At 34.6% G+C, this 25,331-nt stretch overlaps 5 protein-coding genes across 8 annotated transcripts in view; 3 read left to right on the top strand and 2 right to left on the bottom strand.

Annotated features, from left to right (window-relative positions):
* The first annotated feature begins 4,536 nt into the window (after positions 1 to 4,536).
* Positions 4,537 to 6,667, top strand: l(2)10685 (5-methylcytosine rRNA methyltransferase l(2)10685). Its single transcript, XM_017909329.1, has 8 exons — positions 4,537 to 4,707; positions 4,787 to 4,969; positions 5,067 to 5,427; positions 5,502 to 5,684; positions 5,759 to 6,045; positions 6,123 to 6,247; positions 6,315 to 6,452; positions 6,526 to 6,667. The coding sequence occupies exons 1-8, from the start codon at positions 4,627 to 4,629 to the stop codon at positions 6,665 to 6,667; spliced, it is 1,500 nt and encodes a 499-aa protein (XP_017764818.1). The 5' UTR covers positions 4,537 to 4,626.
* Positions 6,668 to 7,060: 393 nt separating this feature from the next.
* MFS3 (major facilitator superfamily transporter 3) lies at positions 7,061 to 12,135 on the bottom strand. Its single transcript, XM_017909328.1, has 9 exons — positions 11,771 to 12,135; positions 9,937 to 10,166; positions 8,735 to 8,968; positions 8,553 to 8,640; positions 8,073 to 8,305; positions 7,846 to 7,995; positions 7,642 to 7,774; positions 7,317 to 7,558; positions 7,061 to 7,237 (listed from the first exon to the last, which is right to left on the bottom strand). The coding sequence occupies exons 1-9, from the start codon at positions 11,793 to 11,795 to the stop codon at positions 7,061 to 7,063; spliced, it is 1,512 nt and encodes a 503-aa protein (XP_017764817.1). The 5' UTR covers positions 11,796 to 12,135.
* A 969-nt stretch (positions 12,136 to 13,104) lies between these two features.
* Positions 13,105 to 13,946, top strand: LOC108554146 (sperm flagellar protein 1). Its single transcript, XM_017909321.1, has 3 exons — positions 13,105 to 13,216; positions 13,298 to 13,585; positions 13,666 to 13,946. Exons 1-3 carry the CDS (start codon positions 13,105 to 13,107, stop codon positions 13,944 to 13,946), a joined length of 681 nt encoding a protein of 226 aa, XP_017764810.1.
* Positions 13,947 to 14,259: 313 nt separating this feature from the next.
* Positions 14,260 to 14,856, bottom strand: LSm3 (U6 snRNA-associated Sm-like protein LSm3). Its single transcript, XM_017909332.1, has 3 exons — positions 14,699 to 14,856; positions 14,528 to 14,635; positions 14,260 to 14,442 (listed from the first exon to the last, which is right to left on the bottom strand). Exons 1-3 carry the CDS (start codon positions 14,717 to 14,719, stop codon positions 14,260 to 14,262), a joined length of 312 nt encoding a protein of 103 aa, XP_017764821.1. The 5' UTR covers positions 14,720 to 14,856.
* Positions 14,857 to 15,209: 353 nt separating this feature from the next.
* SCAR (wiskott-Aldrich syndrome protein family member 3 SCAR) overlaps positions 15,210 to 25,331 on the top strand; it is a 110,703-nt gene continuing 100,581 nt past the window's right edge. For 3 of the 4 annotated variants that reach the window (XM_017909346.1, XM_017909347.1, XM_017909344.1), the window contains exon 1: positions 15,210 to 16,069. The gene's annotated coding sequence lies outside the window, so the exon portion shown is untranslated. The remainder of the gene's footprint in view (positions 16,070 to 25,331) is intronic. The other variant, XM_017909345.1, reaches the window with a different exon arrangement.

Here is a 25,331-nt window from a genome sequence, read left to right as displayed (position 1 = left end):
TACTAAATATATAATTCAAAATGCAAGATTAATTTCCTAACCTCTATATACAAGCAACATAAAAAGTAAAAAAATTATGTTAATTGAAAAACCATATTAGTAGTCCAAGATTAATTTCCTAACCTCTTTAAGGTTAGAATTTTCAATATAACGTATTTAGAATACGTTCAAAGATAGAAAATTGGAGATATTCGAATCCACGGTGAACACCGTGTCAGAAAATCAGGCTTACTTTGTCCACCTTTCCCGATATTAACTGCTCTACACAAACCCAACGAAATGATCCATTTCGTAAACTCCTCGAGTTGCCACCCAGCAGCAGTGCCGGATTAAAATGCGCGACAAACCCGTAAATTCTGGTCATGTCTGCCTAAACATCGCCATAAAAAGGGGAACACGACTAGCCCTTGGAAGAGTAGAAGGAATGCATCCGATGCTCTTTTCTAAGTCCGATTCAATGGTGGGCGTGTAACGACCACGGCAGTTACAGTGGTAGTTCCCGGAGCAGCTCGAAAAATTCCCTGTTCCCTCTCCCTAGGTGGGCGTCCGCGTCATGGGGGAGAAAAAAACGAGGAAAAACTCATAAAAGATCGAAGGTGCATCAAAGGCAGCGAGAAAGCCCGGAGAAAACTACGAATTTCGTGAAACCCCGTTTCACGCGTAAGGATCGAAGCCTGACTGAACTCTCAGGTGATACCGTTAAACTGACTTCCGTCTGCCCACCTACCTACCTACCTACCTACTTTCGTCCTCGTACATCGTCCGGCACCGTCCGAGCCGCGTATTTCGCAATCCACCAACGGAGAGAATATCTCGAGCTCGAGGGGCTCAAAATATTTAAACGAGTGGGACTTCACCACGCTAAATTCGTCCAAGAAAGTAATAGCCGGGACAAAGAGAGAGAGACAGAGGGAGAGGCGTGTCTTGCAACAAAGTATCGCCGGTTCAGCGAGCTTGAGAATGGTTTACGATCACCTCGCTCGCTAACATCGATAAATCTGCCATTTACCGGCTTCTAATCGCGGCAAATTTGTCCACGTTGATCGTGGCTCGTTTGAATTTTCGCGCCATATCTCAGACTCGCAGCTCGCGAAATCGGATCAGTCGGGAGGAAAGATCGGTATCGATAAGAGGGGAGCTGGAATTTAAGGGATAATATCGTGGTTTCACGGCTGGATGATGTCGAGCAAAAATTTATCTGAATTTGAGGTTAGCTTTCCCGTTGTTACCCCTTTCCTCCAGCGAAATCATCGAAATGAATTAACGATCGTTTTATTTCGATCTACGAACTGTAAATTTCGCGTCAATTCGAGGCTGAGAGAAAATTTATAAAATTTATGACAGAATTTAAGGTTAGTTTTCGCGTTGTTACCACTTCTTTCCAGCGAAATCATCGAAATGAATTAATAATCTGAGTTAAGGTTATTACGATTTATAAACAGTAAATTTAGTGCCAATTCGACGTAAAATTCCACTTAATGGCGATAAATAATCGTGATATTCGAAAATAATCGAAAATGGAATGAATAATATTTAAGAATTGCAAAATATCTAATATGGTGGCAAGAAAAAGCGAAAAAATATTCCATATTTCACCTAACCCCCAAAATTTTATACTAATAGATACGATAATGGAACTCGTAACGTCGCCATATTGTAAAACGTTCTTATAAGGAGAGGGAATGTCTGACACGTGTAAACCTAACCTAATTAAAATTCCTTTCAAAACTGTCACGGTATAATAATATTTAATAAGATATTAAACGGAATAATAAATAATAAACGAAGATAATAAAAGGTCGAATCGAGGAGAAACGGAGAGATAAAAAAATTGTCCCGATTTATTCGTCAGTAGACACAACAATGGCACTCGAAACGTCTCTATACCGTGAAATGTTGCTATTCGTAGTGGAAGTTTTCCATGGGGAGTCGCGCTGGTACCAGAGCATGTTGGTACCAGCAAGTCGGGCGATCGCGCGCGCGAGAATCCAGCATATAGAATAGGTCACACCCTCTGGGGACCATTATTGCCGAGCACTGTACGTGCACGTGACTTGTATAGGGTCGAGACAAGTGGGTTGGTGCAGTCGTTACTGTTGTCCTCGGTACCCCCTGCTCGTTCAACGACCCCGCATGTATGCACTCTCCATGCCGCGATGTACGCATGCACGCATGCATGCACGTGACGACGGGAGGCCCGCCGCCCGAGTGTAGCAGGCGTAGGACGGTGACAACGAAAAAGTCGAAATCATTCTGATTTCGCCTGTTTTATAGTACCAGCTTTTCCAGACACGGGGCGCCACGCATGCCCCTGCGGAACAATCGGTCGCTACCGCGGTGAATGTATCCGCGCTTCAGCCATCAACCGCGCGAGGAAATGCGGAGATTTAGAAAGGAATCAACCACCTATTGTGGCGAATGTATTGTGCCGATGCGCAGTGCCGAGTGCGTGGCCGCCGACGTATAGGAGATCGGGCAATTCTCACGAGGATAAATCGAGCCCTTATAAACGTACAAAGGAGTTGCGCGAGTCTGCTTTTTTTTTTTTTTATACAAGCGCGCGTATCTAGGCGAGACTCGTCGGACGATACCGTCGAGAAAGGGTTCGAGAACGGGTTTGAAAAAAATTCGTGCCGATATATACGTTGGAGGTTGCGTGCGCGCGGCGCCACGGCAGTTAGAGGCGCGCGTGTTAAATCGAAACTGCGCGAGGCGGAGCGGTGGGGTCACGTGGGCTAGACCAAGTGGGACCAAGGGTCACGAGAGACAGGAAACGGTAGTATTGTGTACCGGATGTCGTAACTTCCGAGTCCTCTGGCCCCGGTGTTTCCCTTCGCGCGACATGCGAACCGGGCCTAATGCGAACAGGGAAACGCGCGATGCCGCGATTCCGAGAGGGCAGGAAATTTCATTGGGTATCGAAGAAATTTCGAAACGTACGAATGAGAAGATGCACGAGTGGCTGGCGAGCGCCCTAACGCGCCCTCCTCGAGAGATCAGCCGAGCGAGCAATAGAACGAGAGAGTATGAGTGAGGTCGTACTGTCGAGGTTCCCTGATAAGAGCGACAGAGAGAAGGAGCGAGAGAGATGGTGCGAGGGGAAGAAAGAGAGATGGTGGCATGACGCGAGGGAGGGTGGGAGGGAGCGAAGAAAGAAGGGAGAGAAAGGGACGGTGGCGAGAGAACGAGAGGGAGGACGCCGTGCGCGCGCGCGCACCAGCGCGCCCGAGGGGCGGGGGGAGGGTATAGTCGTCGTGAGCTCCTTACAGTGCATTGCCTTTACGATCCCTCGAGTCCCCGTCACACCCCGTGCCCCGACAAATCGCGTACGACGTGCCTCTCATGAAGAGATCCACGAAACCAGCTTCGCCGTCGAGCGATTCGGGTCGTCGAGATTCATCGAGAGGAAGAGTTTCTGTATGCGTGACAATGAACACGAAAGTATCGACGAGGTGTGTGTCTCTGGGCACACAGGGTATACCGCACCCCATGGGCTAGAGTTGATCTTCACTTGGAAGTAAAAGAGCTGATCTCCTGCGCCACGACGTTCTCCTTTCGTTCCCCTCGAGAACACTGAACTCGCGTCTACCTTCTACAGTGGAGACTTTCACCGGTATGTTGTACGCGTTTCGAGGGTAACAAGATTATCGTGTCGGCCTCACTCGATTCTCAATTTACATTTCTCACTTCGAAGGCACGGTGGAATTTTTTCGAATCCCATCGCGCGATTCACACAGGGGTTCGTGCATTTTCGAAAAATATTCCCTGCAAGATTTATGCAACGGAATATTTTTTGAGAAATTTAAAATCGTACGTTATTGCGTCGTAAATTATGAGACAGATTTTGAGGTTACCCGGGATACGTTCCAATTCTATTGTTCAGGTATCGGGCCTTGTACACCTCCGAAAACGATTTACAAGTCGAAATGGTTTATAGCATCTAAAATAGGTTCTTCGAGTAGGAACTTTCGAAACAGCCACGTTTCACGGCGCACGAGCGCCTTCGCAAGAGGGGAGCACAAAGATGTGTTCGTCCCCATCCCCACCACCCCCATTCACTCCATCTTGCTCGGCACGTTTCTCATCTCGATGTCACGACAAATACGTCGCTTCCTTGTCGTCTGCATCTGATATGATACATAGTTCGATACGTATTGCGTGTACGCGTATATGCGTGTACCTATTTCATTTTTATTTGCATCTCGAGCTGTACAAGTTGCGATAAAGAAAGTCGGCAAAGTAGGAAAAGAATGGTTTACGCAGAACTAAACGCTGGACTGCTAAAAAAGATGTGACGTCCAGTGTTAGTCAAGTAGCACCGGTAGTACCGTAACTCGTGGATTTGTCGGTTGTCCTGTTTCACCTGTACCTGCAGTTCACACCGGTTCACGCCCTTCTTCTTTTACACCGCTCTCACTAACGGTTAATCGACGTCGACCACTTCTTGCGTTCGAAAGAAAATTGAATGCACAGCCAGCGCCATCAAGTAGTGATATCGAGTAACGAATTTTGCCGCCGCCTCTGTTTCCTCGTCCCCCAAAATCCAGACGATACAATTATAGTTAGAGATGTAATTTAGGCAAGTTGTAAACATTTGAATCGATTACTTTCATATATTTGAAGGAAATGGCGCTATTATTTAATAAATTAATATCGAGACAAGTTGTAAAAGTATCTGTTCGATATAAACATGGAAAGGATCACTGGGTTTGTATCTTTATAACCCTATGATTAAAATTCGGATATTTTTCGATACATTGAAGAATATATATAATTGTTTTTATAGTCTGTAGTGAGAAAACGGAAAACGGTAATGGATAAAGCATTAGAACACTTTGACGATTTTTATGCATCCGTTTATGAGGATACATGGCCAGATATACGATGTGCATTATTAGAAGAAGAATCGAAATACATGGCGATTGTTAATAATTTTAGTGATACGGAAAGAGTTCGATCTAATTTGGAGGTATATTATTTCAGTATTAATAGTACTACAAAATTATAAAATTGTAAAATAAAATTTTTATGAATACTAAAGATTTATATAAATAAAATTGTTTCAGTTACTTGGTGCAATAAATTTAAAATCTTTGTATAATTTACGAAAAGAAAAGTTGGATGCCAAAGCTAAAAGAAGAGCTAAAATCGATACGCTACAAATTAAAAATCCAGAAGAAGTTGAAATATTTAAGGACAAGTTAACAGAACTTCAACCAGTTAATCTTAATAATTATCGTGATTTATGTGAATCATTAAATGCTAAAAGAAGTGAACTTGAAAAAAGTGATGAACAAAATGAGTTTGTAGAACTATTGTCTATAGATAAAAATTTAAATGAAGTTAATTTAGATCATGATCGTATCGTTGACCCATCTGTAAATTTATCTAGTCTTCAAGAATATGTACCTGTTACAGAAATAAAGGGTTTGTTTAATACATATATAAACATATATTCCTTGAATTGATCTCAAAATATCATATTTTTATGTATTTTGTAGGAATGGATGAATGGGTTATGAATTCTGACCATTATAAATTTTATCATAAAGGTGAAGATTTTAATATAAATGTTGAGAGAGAATTTGTTCTACCATTTCCAGAACATCTGCACGCATATAGTTTTGAAAAAGGAAATAAAGCTATATTTCCATCTGCTAAAAAAGGATCTACTGGTGTTTCAGGTTTGTTATGTTTTCTTCAATTTCAATGATGCTAAGAATGCTTTCTAATATTTTATTGTTACATTGTCTTTTAGATTATTATTTATTTGATGGAGGATCTATACTTCCTATATTAGCATTAGATATAAAGTTAGGTGATACTGTACTTGATATGTGTGCTGCACCTGGAGGGAAAGCTTTAACTATTCTTCAGACTCTTATGCCTCGTTTATTGGTTGTTAATGATATTAAAGAATCTAAAGTGAATAAAATTAAAATGATTATGAATCAATATACTTCTGATATTTATAAAGGAGAAAATATGTTAATAATAAAACAAGGAGATGCTAGAAGAATTGATGAAACAGGTGTATATAATAAGGTATACATCTTATCATAATATTTAATATTTAACATTTTGTCAAATTCAATGAAACTTACATCTATCAATTTCCTTAGATTTTAGTTGATGTTCCATGTACAGTAGATAGGCACGTATTACATTCCGATGTGGACAATCTTTTTAAACCAAACAGAGTTAAGGAAAGATTAACAATACCAACAATTCAGTCGGAAATTTTGTTGTCAGTAGATAAACTATATTTTATAACATATTTTTTTACAACATATAATTGAATTTTCCTTTTATAGAAATGCATTGAAACTAGTAACAGTGGGTGGTACGGTTGTTTATTCAACGTGCACTCTTAGTCCTGTACAAAATGATGGTGTTATACAAGCAACATTACAAAAGGCATGGCAAGAAAATGATATTGTTACAGTTGTAAAGTATGTGTTTTCTGTAATTATATAATCTCACTACTATTACTGTTTATATTAATATAATATATGATTTTTGTAGAGATATGACAAAAGCATTATTACCCTTACGATATCTATATAACTTTGGTAAGAATAATGTAAAGTATGGTCATATCGTTATACCTACTATTCAAAATAATTGGGGACCAATGTATTTTTGTAAAATAGTAAAAGTACAGTGATCTTAAATGATTAATTAATCATAGTTAAGATCAAGTAATTAAGTAATTTGTACTTTCAATGTAAATATCACTGTAAGTATGTAATATATTACTTTTAAATAAATATTTAATTTTTTTTAAATATATTTAATATATAGTATTTAATCGTAATAAAAAGAAGTTATAATTGTATTTTATTATTTGTTACAATAAATAATATACAGAATGAAAAAAAATTTATACAAAAAGGAAATAGCATGATCGACTGAGAGTAATGTAATGAAAATAACGCTTTGTTAATGATATTAAATATTTAAATAATACCAATGTCTATATATCAAAATTATTAACACAACGTTCACAATAACATTATGTGATGAAAATCAGTTCAAATTGTATATTTTGAAATTATATTCATTTTCTAGAATTATCTTTTAATGGTAGTGTTTGATCAGTTGCTTCTTCATCAGTTGGTATAGCTTTGTTCCAAGGCTGTTCTTCTCCGCTTCCAAATATAGTATAAACTAATATCTCGATTATGTACAAGACAACAGTTGCAAAAAATATAATTCTCCATGCTCCTATAGTTTGCTATTGAAAAATTGTATGGTAATAATATTAATAATATTGTATGTATCATAGTTAATAATATTTTATTGTAAATACTTACATTTCCGTGCGTCAATTTTCCCACAAATATTGGCACTACGAATCCAGGTACAGTAGCAGCACAATTTGTAATGGCAACAAGAGTACCAGCAAAATTTGGAGCAATATCTATGTGGTTTGATAAAAACCCACTATACATACCACCAATACAAGTTACTCCAATAGTCATTAATGTAACAGCTAATGTTCGATTACACCCAACGTATGACACTCCTATTAAACAAATCATGGGAACAACAGATGCTGAAAATAAAAATGTTTTTAACAATTATTATTAGGTCTCATTTTATATTTCCGATATATATATATACGTATGGTAAACTTACAAAATAATGTTCCAATTTTTCTCGATATCGTTACCGTGATTAAATTTTTATCTTGCATAATGGCTAATATCTTGCTAAGAACCATAGTAAAAATCCACATACATAAAAACGGCATAGAAGAAAGAGTAGCATTCTAGAGATAAAGTAGATTATTAGTAATATTGACTAAATTTATAACTATTTATGTTAAATTATCTTACTTACAGAACTCATGTCGAATTTCAATATTTGATTCATGAACGTAGGTAGCTCAATAAGCAACATGTACCACCCAAAATTACTACAGAAATGAGCGATTAATATTGCCATAAATGGTTTAGATCGTAACACTTCGCCCCATGGGACCGTTAATCTCTAGAAGATACAGATAAATAATATATTAAATATATTCAAAAATTTAGTGAAAATACTTTTTACAAAAATCAACAAACCTGTTTATGGGCATTACTACTGTTATCGTGACCTAAAGAGTGCACAATATAATCCTTTTCTTCTTGACTAATAAATCTCGTTTGCTCTTCTGGACTATCTTCAATCATAATCCACCAAGCTGTACACCAAATCAGACAAAGTGCACCTTCTATATAGAATATCCACATCCATTCAAGATTCGCAGCTAATATTCCCGTTAAGAGTATAGAAATCACAGTGCCAAGAGCAGTTCCTATAGAAAATAGAAATATATATGTCGCGATATTACGAACATGACCTAAATTATACGCAGACGTTTTAACAAATTTTAACCTTTGCATTTACGTATATCAAAAATTGCATTTTTAATACCATTAAACAATCGAATTTTTAATTGTTTAAAAAACGCGATCATAATTTAGAATTTCAATTTTCTTTTTAATTTTTCTATTTAAATTTAATTATTTCGGCCAATGAAAATTTACGATCTTAAGTTTTACCTGCGTAAATGATGGAAGCAAGAACGCTCCTCTCATTTGGTGGAGCCCATTTAGCGACCATAACATGCATCGCAGGGAACGTTACACCCTATAGTTTTAACATAATTTTTAAAATATCATTATGATATTCACATTTAATTTTAATATTTATTTCAAACATATAACGGTATTTCGATACTAACACCACCGATTCCTTGTATGATTCTCATCACAATAAAGGCAGAATAATGCATTTGGGCAGCAACAGGTGATAATATAGACGCGACGAGGTTCAGAAGTACCGATCCGTTCATCACCCATTTGGCAGATAAGAGTTCAGCCATTCTCCCGCCCGGAAGTAAGGATGCCATATATCCCCAAAAGTATGCTGATAAAATAAGACCTTGTAAAGGTTCATTCCACACAAATGGGCCATCCTACGTGTATAAATATGAATATAATATAACAAATAATATAATAAATACAAATATAAATATCAATAATGAATATTAATTTATATAAATATCAATATTTATATAATTATATATATATATATATATATCTATATCAATATTAATATTTATATACGTGTAATACATATGATATGTACACTTCTATAAATAACTTCATAAGGAAGGAAATGCTAATTTCCTGAAGAAAAACCTTACTACTTATTTTTTACAAATTTAAAGGTTATAAAATATGATTTTAATGTAGCGAAGTATTTAATCACTGTAAAAACAGTATTTTTATTGACTCGGAGTAAATATCATACGTGATAAAAGTCAGCAATTATATCCTTATAAACAGAGATGATTATACGTAGCTAATAGCGATTAACATAAATGTGCGCAATAGAAACTTGCTACTCGGATAATCTAAACGTGGATAATCTGACCGTACAAGGATTAATAATAAAACTGTCCCTCTCCCAAAAATTAATTTCTATAATTTCATGAGATTTGGCATACGAAATTCTTTCAAAAATGAAAATAAATTGATAACTTTTTATATATGAAACTAGAAAAATACAGTAAATATATATGTAATACATATATATAATAACATATTATACATATATTATATAATTAGAATAATCTATATAATTGGGTTTGAACAACTTGACAACCCAATATACATTATACATACACATAAATTATACATGTATAAATATATTAAAACATAATAAATAAAAATCAAATGTAACTAAATTATATTTCTAGACTCGAGACTTTGGTAATTTCTAGTGGAAAAATATATTTCTTAAATACTGTTATTTAAATATTAAGTATTCGAATATTTATCGAATCCGAAACCAAGAAAATCGTAATATTTTAAAATAGTGTATTTCGATTGGAAGTTTTCTCTGTAGTTACGTAGAATTTTTAATATCATATTTATATACCTCGGTAATAGATTTTGTTGCATTGGGGGTAACACCGTCGACTCTACACTCGTCCGTGGTGGTATTCTCATATTCCAATTGATGCAATGAGGATAATTTTACAGCAGTATGGTTCACCATAGCTACGATAGCCACACTTACGTTCACCTTGAACCCGTAAATGATGGCTAGCCCTATGGAGCCCATGATCGCCATCAGGTACCGTACAGGGAACACAATGTGTCTGGTTCCTATAAATATAGCTTAAGTCAATTACAAATATAAAATAGGCGTATTTTTAGACATGTGATTAATCGGCAACACGATATCGTGAGGAAAATCGGACCGCAAGATACGAACGGAGGACGTGTCATTTGACATGGAGCACAGGTGAACGTGCCTTCAGGTATTCGACTTCTTCACCCGCTCATGCGGTTGTTATACGATTCTCGGGTCAGGTACGCCAATGATAAATTTTTACGCATGTATATTATATTTATATTTTTATTTCCCGAATTGTGTTTTAATATCGAGTTATATCGAATTATTCCTTTCCCGCCTGTTCCTATGAAAAATTATATTAACTTCCATTTTTGTCCTATATTTTTTATCGAAAATTATATCAATTTGTGTTAATTTAAAAATATTTTTAAATTATTTTAAATTATACTTTTATTCCATATTTTTATCAGAAATTACATTTTTGGTGTACATTTTTTATTAAGAATTAATATATCAAATTATATTTTGTCTATGCATTTTGAGATATTGTAAATTATTTTTAATCATATTCTCGTTCTAGATTTTTTATTCTATATTTTTCTGTGAAATTTTATCAACTTCTACTTTGTTCTCCAAATTTCAAATGCATGTTTCATTTGCATAAAAGAATTAAAGAGACACCAATATCACGTGTGAAAATTAATAACAATTTTTTGCTACGATTAATGTTATCAATGTCGAAACTCAACTGACATGTAAGAATTACGAGGAAAAGTAAAGTACACTAACAAACATTGTGAAAGAATGTTGTAATTACACATTTCTATCACGTGGCATATTTTCGTGTTGATATACAATATTTTATCACGTTCCATTCGATAAGTATTTAACTATTTGCCAATAAAAAAAAGGAATGATTACTATAAGCAGACAAGCTCGAGACAATTCAACGAAAGCTCGGTTTATAAGCTTTCAGACCTAAATACTGTTTTTCCATTCCACGCATTTATTTTCAGGCCAGATGTAGGTCAACAAACACGTAGAACGTAGTTCCAGATATTTACGCACTTGTCAAATAAAACGATCGATAAATAAATTTATTGCGCGACAAAATGCGCTTCATTAATTTTATTTTGAAATTTTATTCCAATTTTTGTTCACGGTATACCCACGCGAACAGCGGTTAAAATTGTAGCTAAATATGGTGAGAGGGAAAGTTACAAGAATAATTTATGTATCACTGATACGAGGAAGAATTATCTTAATTATAAAATAGCAAGGAGGTGAATGTACCATAGACAGAAACGGCGCGATTTACGAACTGATAATCGTTCCAACTTAAATTGCATCATTATCTAAATACCAATATGACACATTTCCCTTAATCTTATATTAAATCCACGAAATTATCTGATAATTTAAAATGAAATATTTCGCAGAAAAACTTAAAGTATATTCGCCCTATGCTAATCTGGACCAGAGGACATTTGAAGGTCACAAGGATGGAGTCTCAAGAACGAAACTTTACGGGAGCCGTAAATCAATCAACCCTCTCCACTTAACCAAAACCATGTTATTAATATCGAATCTCTAGTTCATAACGTATCAAGAGTGAAAGACTATAATTACTCACCCTTAAGATGGTGTTTTCCAGTCATGGTTTCTCTTGGGTCAATGACTAACAGCGAGTATTTTCTCTGTTTAGAGGTGCAGGCCTTTCGAAACGCCTTCGAATAAAATTTCTTACAATAGTACAATTAAGATCTTATCGTCCTAATAACGTTCACAATTAACGGCCAATCACCCGACACTTTCGTTTTCACGCGATTTAAATTCGCCGAGAAAATGGAATTTTTCAGATACAATACGCTCGATGGATTTAACATTTAATTTTAACCGATTTCAGATAGCGTTCGAAAGACTCGTTTAAATTAAGAACTATGGTTCCCTCTGGTTCGATTCCTCGTGCGTGCAACGTACCACTGAGAACGATAGCGCTGCTTCTCGGAAGAGCCGGGCGTGCGCCTCTTCTATAAATGCCATAGTCCGCGTGAACGCAGGCTCAAACCTATCGTCCTCAACGCTTCCGACAACGTGACGTGTTGATATTTCCACGGAACCTACCCATTGATTCCGAGAACGTTCCTCTCCACTTTTACTAAAATGCACGTACAAACATTTGTCCTCAGAGTCTATCTTTACACGATCGCTAATGCACGTGGAAGCAATATTTGCTTGACGTTATAGATCTCAATATTAGAGTGTAACTATGCAGTGCGAGAAGGTTTTAGTAGAAATAATTGAAATGCATGAAACGTGACTTGTTGAATGAAAATTGTACTCGGACCTTTGTTGTGATGCATTATGAATTATATGATGAAGTAATTAAATTGATAGGTAATTAACGATTAAGTTATTAAGGGATTTTATTGTTTCATAAAGTAATAAAATATTATTTTGCAATTAAATTAATAAATATACTTTAGTAATTAATAACATTTTAATTACTTACAAAATTGTATAATAATAAAATATTTGTTTCAAGTAGTTAAGGATCCTTAATATTTTAAATATACAAAATTATAGAGCATTTGATTGATTGGTATTTATTTTAAAATTTATGTATATATTTAAACTAGATAGATTGGAAGAAAAAATTATTTTTAATAGGTTTTCATCACGTTCGATTTCATTCCTCTAGATACGTAAGATGCAACACTTTCAAATTTCCGTATCATTCCGTTTACCGTTACTCAATCTGACGTAAGAAACAGGTGACGCTTGCAACGAGATGCACAAAAACTAAAATGAAGTTGTATTCGTAAAGAGCACGTAGTATACATTCTTTGGCTTAATACAAATTTGTAGGTTGACAGAATTTAACAAAAATATAACGATGTCATTTGTAAATTTTAATATATAAAAAAAGTCATTTTGGAATTTTAATGTTGTATGTGAAAAAGAAATATGAGCGTCGAATTAGAGTCTAATACGAATCTCGAAGAAATATATACTTGGATCGAGCAAATACCATTTTCCAAACCAAAAAAAAATGTTGCTCGGGATTTCTCCGATGGTGGTATTAGACGAAGTTTATATTTCATAATATATATTGACAATTTAGTTTGCGATATTTAAAAAGTACTTTAATAAATTCTAGTTTTTATGGCTGAATTGTTAAAGCGATACTACCCTAAGCTCGTCGACATACATAATTATATTCCTGGAAATAGCATTGCAAAGAAAATAGATAATTGGTGTACACTAAATCGCAAGGTTCTTTCAAAATTGGACATAAAATTAGGAAAAGATGTGATTAATCAACTCGCAAATTCACAAGCTGGTGTTATTGAAAAAGTTTTAACCGATGTGAGAACTAAAATTTTAAAAGATTGTAATGCGGATAGGAATTCCTTATATTTTGAATATGAGGAAAATGAGAACAAAGGTAAGTAAATAATTACAAATTAAATCTTGAAAAAAATTTGTACCAGAAATGATTTGAGAAAAATCTTATTTCTTAAGGAGAAGTAGTTAAATCAATACTTAATCCTGAAGAAATAGCAAATAAAACAGTTCCACGTCACGTATTCGTTCGACTAAAACAAGAATTAGAAGAGAAAAATGAAGTAATAAATACGCTTTACCAAAAGGTCTCTCATTTAGAATCTTTGATGAAATTGAAAGATCAAAGAATCACAGATCTTACATCGCAAATAATCAAACCTATAGAACAAAATATTTCTCCAAGATCTATACATTTTACTCCTACATCTAACATACTTTCAAAATTTCGAACGAAAATATAACTTAGAACTGTTGAAATCAAATGCTTTCAGACTACTTTAAATAATATTACCGCAAAAATTTGTATTATTTATAAATTTTTAATTAATATATTGTCTTAATATAATGTACCAAAATTTAATTTGCATTATCACATTTAAGAATTTTATACCTATGTCACAGATATTTATCCAATTGAAATCTATTATTTTCTTGATTTTTATATGATTACTTTTAAATGCTAACACATAATGTTGATAAAATTATATCAACATAGAATTAAATTCTCTATTGTTTGTTCCTTAGTTTTAGACAAATTACATTTATATAAGAATTTTATATTGGTGCCCTCATGCTAGGAGGAGAAACTAAAATTACTCCATCGCCACGTACAAACAACATAGAAATATTTCTTTTAGTTGTACGATAAACTTCTTCGTATGTTTCTTCATCAATTTCTATCGTAGTTACTGTTTCTTCTGCTTCACCCAAAACTAAATTTAAGTGCTGATCATAAGCCTGAAATCAAACTTTTTATATGATCACTTGATTCAAAATAGGTTAAGAGAGATACAATATGCAGTAAAAAAAAAATGATATTTACATGTAATCGTCCACGTAATTCTCTTTCATTTCTCATTTTAACATATATTCTTTCATCGAGGCTCAATCTTATAAGGTCTAAAGGTTCTTTAACATTTATCGCTGGTACCTGAAATGAGAATATGAGGTTATGATAGGTTAGATTTGTATTCATGGTTTTAAGCTCTTTTACCTGTTCTGTTTCGTCAGCCATCACAGAATAAAATTCTGTATTATATATTAAATTATTTTAAATTTTTACTAAAATCAAATTGAGATTTATGTTTATACAATTATGAATGTTTAGTTTACTCTTTACACATTAAAGTATTACGCGGCATCATTCGGATAAACCGGTAATATTTTCGTTTCATCCTGTAAGACTCACGTCCGGCAAGTGGCGCCACATATTTCTTAAAAAATATGTTCTTCATTTGAACGTGAAGAATTTTCTTTTAAGTTTTTCAAAATTTACTTTGTAACATACATTCGTTTTATAATTTTTCTCGAAATAACAAGTCAATTAAATTTTCTGATAAAATTTTTATTAGAAATGCAAGAATATTCTATAGTACGAGAACCGTTATTTTGTACCAGAAAAAGTGTTTTGATTCTCCCGCGCATTAGTTATCAGTTTACTCGCATCAAGGAATGAGCGCTAGTAGTCAACGATAGAAATCAGCGTAGCTTGAGGTATTGCTAGAGTGAACGAGCGCGAGGGAGCAAGCAACGCCATTTTCTCAATTCGCGGGTGAAGACTGTGTGCGGTGTGTGAATCATTTGGCGAAGTTTTTCCACGTTTCTGCTTTACGACGTCGAAATTACGGGCTGTCTCACGGCCCTGGTGCGTTCACCAGTGTTATGCGTAGACACGCGGCCAGCTGTGCGATAGATATGGTGAGTTCAGAGAGATCGAAGCGCTCCCGGGAGACGTGACGTCTTGTCAGTCGGCCTTTTCCCATTCCCCCTTCTCGGTGAGCTCCCGCAGGGATGGGTCGTGCAGAGTTGTCTCTCATGATAACGTAACACAGACTAAACGGTTAACCGAGCGCGCGTTCAAAATTCTTGTCGAGTACGATTTCACGTGTAATAAAAAGAGTCTTGGAAGAATCAGGAGCCCGTAGAATGTTTCGTTCGGGCCAATGGGCGGAGGTTTAGGGCGGCACATGGCTGTTGGGGCGCCGGCTGTGCAGGGGGTGGTTTTCCCGACGCTAGCTCGAACTGACGAAAATTCACCGTTCTCGTCAGTCACGGTACTTTGTGCGTACGTATCTCTTGATCGGGATCGCGTGTAATTGCGGCCGGTCACGGTTCGGATAACAAGTTCATAGTGACAGTGGAAAGAGAAGTACTCCGTTATATGTCTCGATTTTCTTACCGAAGAGGAGAAGCAGCCGGAGGCTTCGGCCTTTCGCGGATTACGCGCGTCTCTCGTGTGCCGTAGCGTTCTGCATTTTCTTCACGTAAAGCTCGGACAAAGGGACCAACAGTGATCACGGACGATCTCTGGAAGAGAAATATTTGGCGATCTTTGTGTTGCTGCGAAGCAGGTCCAACGGGCAACGTAAGCTCTTCTTTCTAATTTGCTTTTGTAAATTGTACACCGTCTGAACTGTTTAATCCGACTTTTCATCGATGATTTATCAATGGACCGTTAGATCGCACGGGACATGTATGCGTCATCATTATCGATCGATGCTTGTTGACATACTCGAGTCTTCTTTCGTTTTTCTAAAGCGTGATATAATACGTTACACTTTTTCTTTTAACTCGATTCATTTCCATAGGCGTAGCGTTTCGCAGTTACGAATATTTTTGAATTCTCTGCATTTACGTAACTGATATTTGTCGCGTACACGTGTGAACTATTTTCTTTTAATATTATCACTGTCGAAGCTGTTTTATTGATCGGCATTTTACCGCGAATTTATCGTTCTCTGCAGACGTCTGTTACAATCTTATACTACATGGCGCTTGGTGATTAAAATTCGCCGTGACATTCATGCGCCGATTAACTCGCCCGGCCTTTCGACCTTGTTGACATTTTAAACGTTTTCTGCCCTCCCAAGAAATCCGATAGCTAACTTCGCACGTACTTTCAACGGTTACCTCGCTAATCTTGGATCATCTTTTTCCGATAGGTCTTCGCATGCGTGTCACTTCTGTCATTCGACAAATTCATCTCGTTCGCAGCATAAAGCAGCGTTCACAACTCGCGACGCGAAATTAACGGTAGTACTACGCTAGTGTATCGAATTACCGATAAAGTGAAATTAAAAATGATTCTGCTATTTTTACGAATTTAATTTGTCATTGCAGTATTCTCTCTCTTTTCTCGCAATTAACGGTACGGAAGGATGAAATCGTGTAATTAGCGTAATAATTAACTATAATTTACGTATAGCATATTCTTCAATTTAATTCTCGTCTTTTCGAATTTTTTACGTTACTTTATCATTCAACGGTATTTTTATTCTACTTCATAGTGATGTGATAAATTTATGATATACACGTTCTATAATATTATACCGTGGGTTACCCGATTAACCGGCTTAATTGAGAGCAAGCAAGACCGAAAATCGAGATCAATTGATTAATTTGGGGGAAATGATTAAACCAAATATATATATTTATAAATTTGTTAATTCGTCTGTGATTTTATATATATTTTCTCTTTATTTTCTATTTTACTTCTTTCTTTCTATTATCAGTAATAATTGCATAATAAAATATATAAATTATTATGATGTAGCAATGCTTCATAAATAATATCTTCGTAAAGATATTTTTCATCCTTTTCTAACGAGGTTGTCTCATCTTTTCATCTTCTAACCTATTTTAAAATGTATCGGAATAAATTTATTATTAATGTATAAACGATTAATGCAGAAGCTCCTATTGATATTCAATAGAGAAAAATATAAGAAATATGTAACTGTTTTATTCTGTGATATTACGTTTTATATGTATAATCGAATTTAATCAATTTACGACGTAACGTTTCTACCATGCCGGGTCTACACGAAATCTGCAACGCTGCGCTGTGCGACTGCGCATCTAGTTTGAACACGCGCTAATTTGTATCGAATCGTGAGCATTCGGTAAAAGTCGGAACATCGGAGCGGACCGTGCGTTTGCACGCGGTTGATTTAGACGGTTACTCTATAGCTTACCTAACCTGATCACGAACGAGTATTTCCTCGTCATCTCACGTTCGGATCTAGTGCTACATTTCGATAAATTATTCATTTAAATAATTCGAGATTCTAACCTCTTTAATAAGACAGGTAAAAATCTAGGTCTCATTAGAAACTGAATGGTTATTTATTTCATTCATTTATACACCGAGTCACATCTAAAATATTTAATTTCCGTGAGCTGGTTCTTTTCACCGTAATTATTAAACTACGCTTTAGAAGCTGCAATTTTCTTTCTCGATTTATGACTCGCAATGAGGTTATGAATATTACAAAATCTAACATCACACGTGCATTAATATTCACTGAAACATATTTACCTGCGTAAAAATGAGACGAAGAGTTTTAAGAAATACGAATAAAAATATCGAAGAAGATCAATAATTTCTCTTGGGAATATATTTGCTCTCGCATAGTTGGACGCTTTGGCTTCGGGATCGAATGATTGTCTACCGTGTTAAACGAAAGATATAGATTGCTGTATTATGTATCGGCGAAGCCGTGCACATATACGAACACGTGTCTGGACATACGACGTGTGCGGGAGAACGAATTCAAAATAACCGTGTGTTTTATGGGTGGAGTACCGTCGAGATATTTCTTTATTCATGAGTGCAAACGACGAAGCGGCACGGCGTACATTAATCCCTTGAAATCGTCGCTCCACCAAAGCGCGCCGGCCGAGTGTGTTTTCAACGCTCGCCCGCCATTGAAACGTTTTACGCGGAAAACCGAATTACGAATTTATGCGCCGAGTCGCTTCGAACTCGTCCGTTTGGCGAAGATGGCAGACATCGATAGTCGATGATACGTTATTACGGCAGAGAGCGCGCGTTCCGTGTTTAAAGTAATTATGGGATTGGCCGGTTGAGGGCAGGACGAAAAATATTTCGTATTCAATTTTAAATCTTTTTTTTTTTTTACTACATTTTCGATATAATATATTTTTTACTAAACTGCTATTTAGTCGATTTAAATAGAAATAAATATTTTTTCAGCCGTTGTTGATTAAAACTCTTTAAAGTGTAAAAGAAAGATTCTTATTTCTGGAAGTTCAAATTTTGGAATTTGAAATAAATTTTCTATCTTGGTCATTTTTTAATGAAAATAATATTATTTGGAATATGGTTGATCAAACTTAATAATAAATTTGTTAATTCGATTGAAGTGAAATAGGATTATAATTATTTCAGTTAATTGGTTTTTAATTGTTCATTATTGGTAATTTCCTATTCTATTTCTGCACATCATGGACGATTATTATCTTTGGTGTTTTTGCATAAGGTTAGTGTACGTGTACCGTTTTGTAACATAATTATTATAACATTAAGGTTTTTACATAAAGGTACGTTAGCGATGGGAGATGAGAAATCTCGTTTTCAGACACGTGCGAAATGGGCTTAATAATTGCAGAGTAACGGTTTTTGTTCTAACAGTAGAATGCGATTTATTTTGTCATGGTGTATGTTTCGATATCAGTCTTGATCAAGCACACCATTCTTCAAGTAAGTCGTACGAGAATGAAGAATTTTCTTACGAAAGTATGCTTAGCTTGCAGTATGAAAAAGAAACTCGTTGCGTTTGCAAGTTCTGCGCAGTAACCCCTCATAGATGGCGCTGCTGTCTTAATGACCATATAATAAAAAATTACTGAAATGCACTGCATTTGAAAATTTATATAACAAGAAATTAATTGCATATAAAATATTTGACTTCTTTTGCACATAAGTATTGATCTAATAATAAATTATTAAGAAATAACTACTCTTAGGTAATTAATGTTACAATTAATTTTTATATATATAATTTTTATTTATAAATTTATGTTCATAATTTGCAGTGATATATACTTTACTATTTTATAATAATAAAAAAAAAAAAAAATTGTAGGAACGTAGATAGTATTGTATTCACGTAGCCTTAAGCTTAAATCGATGCGTAAAGCCTCGTTCACACTACTCAAGTTAGTCAACTTCAACTCACTTGACTTGAAGTTCGTGTACAGTGGTGTAAGTTTACTTCAAGTTTGTTTTATGTGTATTTGATGTAGAATCTAAAGTGACGCTAGTGGATTCGTCGTTTAATGAAATTTCCTTGATAATGAATACTTAATTCCTATTTAATTATCTATAATTTAATTATAGGCTACTGATCTCTTTACATTTCTCATTTTCATTGCTAATATAATACTTCTCTTAGTAATCTTATCCTTATTTCAGTGATTCTTATATGTGACAATAACCTCACTTTCCAAGCTTATTTCAATTTCATACTTCACATACTTATTTTGATATAATTAAAATTGCAAAATTACATTTCATTTCAAATTTGAAGCAAGTTTAGAAAGATATTTTAAGGGAAATAAATATCGGATTCAAGTTGGTCAAGTAATCATTCGAATGACTTGCGTTCAAGCAATTCGACTAGTGCGAACGCGCCATAAGGACACGTTTGGTTACTAGATTCTGAAGCATTTCACGTGTATTTAAAATCTATCGTGTCACATGGAATTTCTTTGTTGAAATGCGTTAATATTTACATAGAATTATAAATTTGTTTCGCGATTCTGTGGCCGGAAGAATGATATATTAAGACAGCCTTCATAACCGACGGAAATTTCTCAATATTCATTAACCGAGGTGCATAATTTCAATATGTATGAAAGTGAAGCGTAACGAATTCCGCTTTCTAAGTTTTTAATTTATGCGGAAGTTAATGTCTGCTAGAAGTAATTTCATTGAATTCAAACACCTTTAGCGTGCTTGTAGGTTTTATGGTATTTTAGGAAATGGCGGCGTTAGCAATAATAAGACATACTCTACAAAGTTAATGATTTATGATATGAGATATTAAATAAAAGGTTTTAAATAATGATTTTATCTGAATAACAGAATAAAAGAAAAATTTATTTCTCTTTTTTGTTTTTGCAATTTTTATTTTTTCTTTTCTGTTTATTTTCTTGGTAGAAAATTATGTCGAATAATTAAATTAATATTTCTTGGAATTTGACTTTTGTCCTATAATTATTAAACTCTTTTTTGATAGTGGGTTAATACCATAAATATGGTATTATGCAGGATATGAGCCTGTTCAATTTCTCTGTTAGCATGGTTTATCCTTTTAGAGTGTAGCATTGCAGAGAAACTTTGGCAAATGGCCAAATAGCATTGCAATTTCCATATTTTAAATGTCATGTATTCCACACATAACGGAATTATTAAAATTTGGAAAGAATCATAAATTATTATGTCATACCAGTTATTACAATTTGGGAAAAATTGTGAATTACTATATTGAGAATTATTAAAATTAAAATTTGGCATTGCAGTTTCCATATTTTAAATATCATATATTCCATACATAATGGAATTATTAAAATTTGGAAAGAATTATAAATTATTATGTCATAAGAGTTATTACAATTTGGGTAGGATTATGAATTACTATATTAAGAATTATTAAAATTATCATTAGAGTTTTCATATTATAAATGTCATATATTCCATGAATAACGGAATTATTAAAATTTGGAAAGAATCATAAATTATTATGTCATACCAGTTATTACAATTTGGGAAGAATTGTGAATTACTATATTGAGAATTATTAAAATTAAAATTTGGCATTGCAGTTTCCATATTTTAAATGTTATGTGTTCCATATATAATGGAATTATTAAAATTTGTAAAAAATTATAAATTATTATGTCATAAGAGTTATTACAATTTGGGAAGAATTATGAATTACTATATTGGAAATTATTAAAATTATCGATAATAGAAGCTGAAAATAGTTATTTTTTAATTTTTTTATGAATTTCAAAGATAAGATTTTAACCAAAATTTTTATATTTATTTTAGACATATTTTAATACATATAGAATAATTTTCGTACTCGAAGGCAGGGAATTTTCGAAATCGAGTATTTTAAAAATTAAATCACGAATGAGAAGATTTTATCTCACGCTGCTTGCGCATTTTTGCATAAGGAATCTCCTTCCTGCATCTGCTATCCTTTTGACCACACCCTGGGTTCCGTTCAATACCAGTATTACTGGATCTTTTCTTAAGTTCTACCGCGTAGAAATGGATTAATACACTTCACAAGTGAACGAGTAAATAGTCCGAAACGAAACTCTGCTCTGGAATGTATTTAGTAAATACAAAATTTGTGTCAAATATTTCGCTGAGTCATCCTATTTTCCGTAATATTTTTCCTCAGGCTTCTAAGTAATTAATTATTTCTTTTATTATTAGTAATTAAATGGAAATAGTAGTAAATACTAAAAAAGTGGAAATAGCAATTAAAAATAAGGAATGACTAATTAAAAACTGAATTAATATCTAATTCTAACAAAATAATATTTTTAAATATTATATAGATAAACAAATTTCCTTTAATTCATTCTCTTCACACGAATTATAACAAAATTTATGCATAATCGTATAATAATTATTTGAGAATAATAAATAACGAATTTTATCTGCACAATATTCCAAGAAAAACATAATTTATTGAATATCAAAATCGTAAAATGTACTGGGATCCAGATAAATAGATACGATACTGAGACTCCAAAATTTTTCCTCCCCTTTTTATAAATACGAGAAAAGAAAATAGCTGGAAATGGAATTTTTTATTATTTATAACAAATATAAATAAAATTACAAAAGCAGTGTATAGTACTCAATATTCCAAGAAAAACATAATTTATCGAGTATCAAAATCGTAAGATGTACTGGGATCCAGATAAATAGATACGATACTGAGACTCCAAAATTTTTCCTCCCCTTTTTATAAATACGAGAAAAGAAAATAGCTGGAAATGGAATTTTTCATTATTTATAACAAATACAAATAAAATTACAAAAGCAGAATATAGTATTCATCAGGAGGAGCAAGAAACGTTGAATTAAATCTAACGTAATCTTCAGCCAGTGATTCTTTTTCATCCCTTTCAAGAACCTGGGCTCTCTCACCGATTAAACTGAGAAATTTGCAGAATTAAGGCTGCAGCTGAGCTGGGTGTGACAGACCTGGAGTACGAAGGACGAACGAAATTAGTAGAAAATGGGAAAAATTGCCAGGAAAGCCTAAATAAAGTGCTCACTAATTATGAAAACTCAACAGCTTGTATACAAGTCTTAAATGTTAGACCAGCTGTAATTAGGAGAATGGAGTGGGGTCTCTTGAATCCTGTTGGATGGGGCTTTCTGAAGTCCAGACCTAGCTGTCCAACCATTTGCATGCAACCCTAACTGTACCAGTGAACCATGGTTCATTGTGACTTATCGAAATACTATGAATGAAGCTTGGTATAAGGACCTGCAGCTAAAATGGCTGGAGAAACCACAAAACCATCTCAACACATCAGTTAGACTAGAGCTAGCACTCTAATCAATAGTTCAATATGAGCCACCAAGTGCTTGAAGAGAACAAAGCCCTCAGATCTGTACACAGTGTGGTTGATTAAACATATTCCATTCCTAGGATCACCAACGAGTGGTGTCTTCATATACTATGCTAGTATTTTACTAGTAAATACTACATTTGTTAAATGGCCTATCAGAAACAACTGTCAAACTTAAAATGGTAAACAATAAGGAGAAAAACGGTGGAAAAATAGATATCTGTGTTTGCAATACTTATGTAGACAGGTTAATGGAATATTTCTTACCCTATTTTGAAGCATAGTAATGTACGATATATCCCACTGACTTAGTTTTAATGACGTAAGGATAGGTACCTAAATTTGGTCAAGACGTTATCATAGGCTCACCTACAGTGATAATAATTTACTCAAGACTCTTGCAACAGTTACTTTAATTTGGTCAACACGTCACCATAACTCACCTAGAGTGATAATAATTTTCTTAAGACTCCTAGAATAGATACTTTAATTTGGTCAACACGTCACCATAACTCATCTGGTGTGATAATAATTTTCTTAAGACTCCTAGAATAGATACTTTAATTTTGTTAACATGTTATCATAACTCACCTAGAGTGGTAACAATTTTAATCAAGCCTCTTAGAACAGTTACTTCAACCCTTTGCACTCGAGAGACGCCTCTCAGTCGCCATTTAATCACATTTTAAAGATCAATGTTAATTAATATATCAAATTTAAAATTACTCAACGATGCGTGGAATGTCGAGGTAAAATAATTCCACGTCTTAATTTGCATACGATTTCTTATTTACCGTTTTAAAGATATCCTCGACTTTACGGCAGAAAGTCTATGAATTATTATTTTTCTGTAACGAAAGAATCGTCGAGTGCAAAGGGTTAATATTGATCAGCACGTCACCATAACTCACCTAGAGTGATAATAATTTTCTCAAAACTCTTAGAACAGTAATTTTCTTAAGACCCTTAGAACGCGTTTTAATTTGGTCAACATGTCGTCATAACTTACCTAGAGTGATAATAATTTTCTTAAAATCCTTAGAACAATTACTTTAATTTGGTCAACACGTCACCATAACTCACCTAGAGCGATAATAATTTCCTTAAGACTCGTAGAACAAATACTTTAATTTTGTTAACGCGTTATCATAACACCTGGTGTGATAATCATTTTCTCAAGACTCTTAGAACCTATACTTCAATTCGATCAACACGTGACCATAATTCACCTAGAGTGGTAACAATTTTAATCAAGATTCTGTGCAGGGTCCAGAGTCTTCTCTTCCCTTAAAATCGCACATGCCTCGAGTACCTAGGGCAGACACAGCCAGCAGTCGAGTGCTGAATCTCGACACCTAGGTTAGAACCTAAACAGGGCAATATCTATGAGTCAACCTATTGTCCGCAGCTTGATCCTCTGCTAACGTGAAAGAAATCATAAACCATGATTTAATGATGGAAACCATGCTCCACCAGTAGCACTCTGACGAAGTATCAAAGATTAGGAACAAAGTGTCCACATTGGGTATTCCTCTGCTAACTCAATCGCTCTCTAACTTAGCAAAACGTTAGCCTAAACCGATATTTCACTCCTCCTGACACGTCAGCCTACGCTCGATTCACTTCTCGATCCGCTTTCCCGCACTCGAAAGTCCATTATACCGATTTGCGCGTAGCGTATTAAGCCACGTACGTCATAAGTTCATATTAGCCGGTGATTTACGAGGCGCGCTACGCGGCTCACAAATAATAACGACTATCCTGTCCTACGGTGATTCACACGCGAAAGCCAGGGATGAGGTAACGCGGCTGTTTGTCAGCGGACAAAAAACTGATTAAACTCCGTGCACGATGCACAGTCCAGGTTTCACCGTTTCGTTACCAGAGATCTGCTCAGAGTCCCTAGAGAGTTCTGTGAAACGCGAGACGTAGCGTGCGCAGACCGATGCGCGTGCGATTACGGGCGACCATTCGTGGTTAATTGTTTCATCTGCTATCGTTTTTCGCGAAACTTTGGCATCACTGAATGGACGGTTGTTACACGACTGTGGGCAGATGAGAAGGTGGATAGTGGAAGAGAACAGGGACAGGAGGTGTGATAGAGCATTGTCCTCGTAACTACTCGGGTCCTTCCGCCATTTTGGTGTCAGTTACTTCCGCGAATATTTTAAGTTTCGTTCGCGGAATATTATTTTTATTTATTTATTTACATATTATTA

The sequence above is a fragment of the Eufriesea mexicana genome, unplaced genomic scaffold, assembly GCF_001483705.2.
Source record: "Eufriesea mexicana isolate 0111107269 unplaced genomic scaffold, ASM148370v2 scaffold17514, whole genome shotgun sequence".
In the NCBI taxonomy this organism is placed as follows: domain Eukaryota; kingdom Metazoa; phylum Arthropoda; class Insecta; order Hymenoptera; family Apidae; genus Eufriesea; species Eufriesea mexicana.
Note: the sequence above shows the minus strand (reverse complement) of the source record. Positions and strands in the feature narration are given on the sequence as shown.

Excerpts from the sequence above, each read along its gene's own strand:
- MFS3 (XM_017909328.1), bottom strand. The coding sequence starts at position 11,795 with ATGACTGGAAAACACCATCTTAAGG. Across the intron at positions 10,167-11,770 it reads TGGAAAACACCATCTTAAGG|GAACCAGACACATTGTGTTC; the intron begins GTGAGTAATTAT and ends CTATATTTATAG. Across the intron at positions 7,559-7,641 it reads AAAAATTGGAACATTATTTT|CATCTGTTGTTCCCATGATT; the intron begins GTAAGTTTACCA and ends TTTTATTTTCAG.
- LOC108554146 (XM_017909321.1), top strand. The coding sequence starts at position 13,105 with ATGAGCGTCGAATTAGAGTCTAATACGAATCTCGAAGAAATATATACT. Across the intron at positions 13,217-13,297 it reads TCGGGATTTCTCCGATGGTG|TTTTTATGGCTGAATTGTTA; the intron begins GTATTAGACGAA and ends AATAAATTCTAG. Across the intron at positions 13,586-13,665 it reads TGAGGAAAATGAGAACAAAG|AAGTAGTTAAATCAATACTT; the intron begins GTAAGTAAATAA and ends TTTCTTAAGGAG.
- LSm3 (XM_017909332.1), bottom strand. The coding sequence starts at position 14,719 with ATGGCTGACGAAACAGAACAG. Across the intron at positions 14,636-14,698 it reads TGGCTGACGAAACAGAACAG|GTACCAGCGATAAATGTTAA; the intron begins GTAAAAGAGCTT and ends TTCTCATTTCAG. Across the intron at positions 14,443-14,527 it reads AATTACGTGGACGATTACAT|GCTTATGATCAGCACTTAAA; the intron begins GTAAATATCATT and ends GTTTGATTTCAG.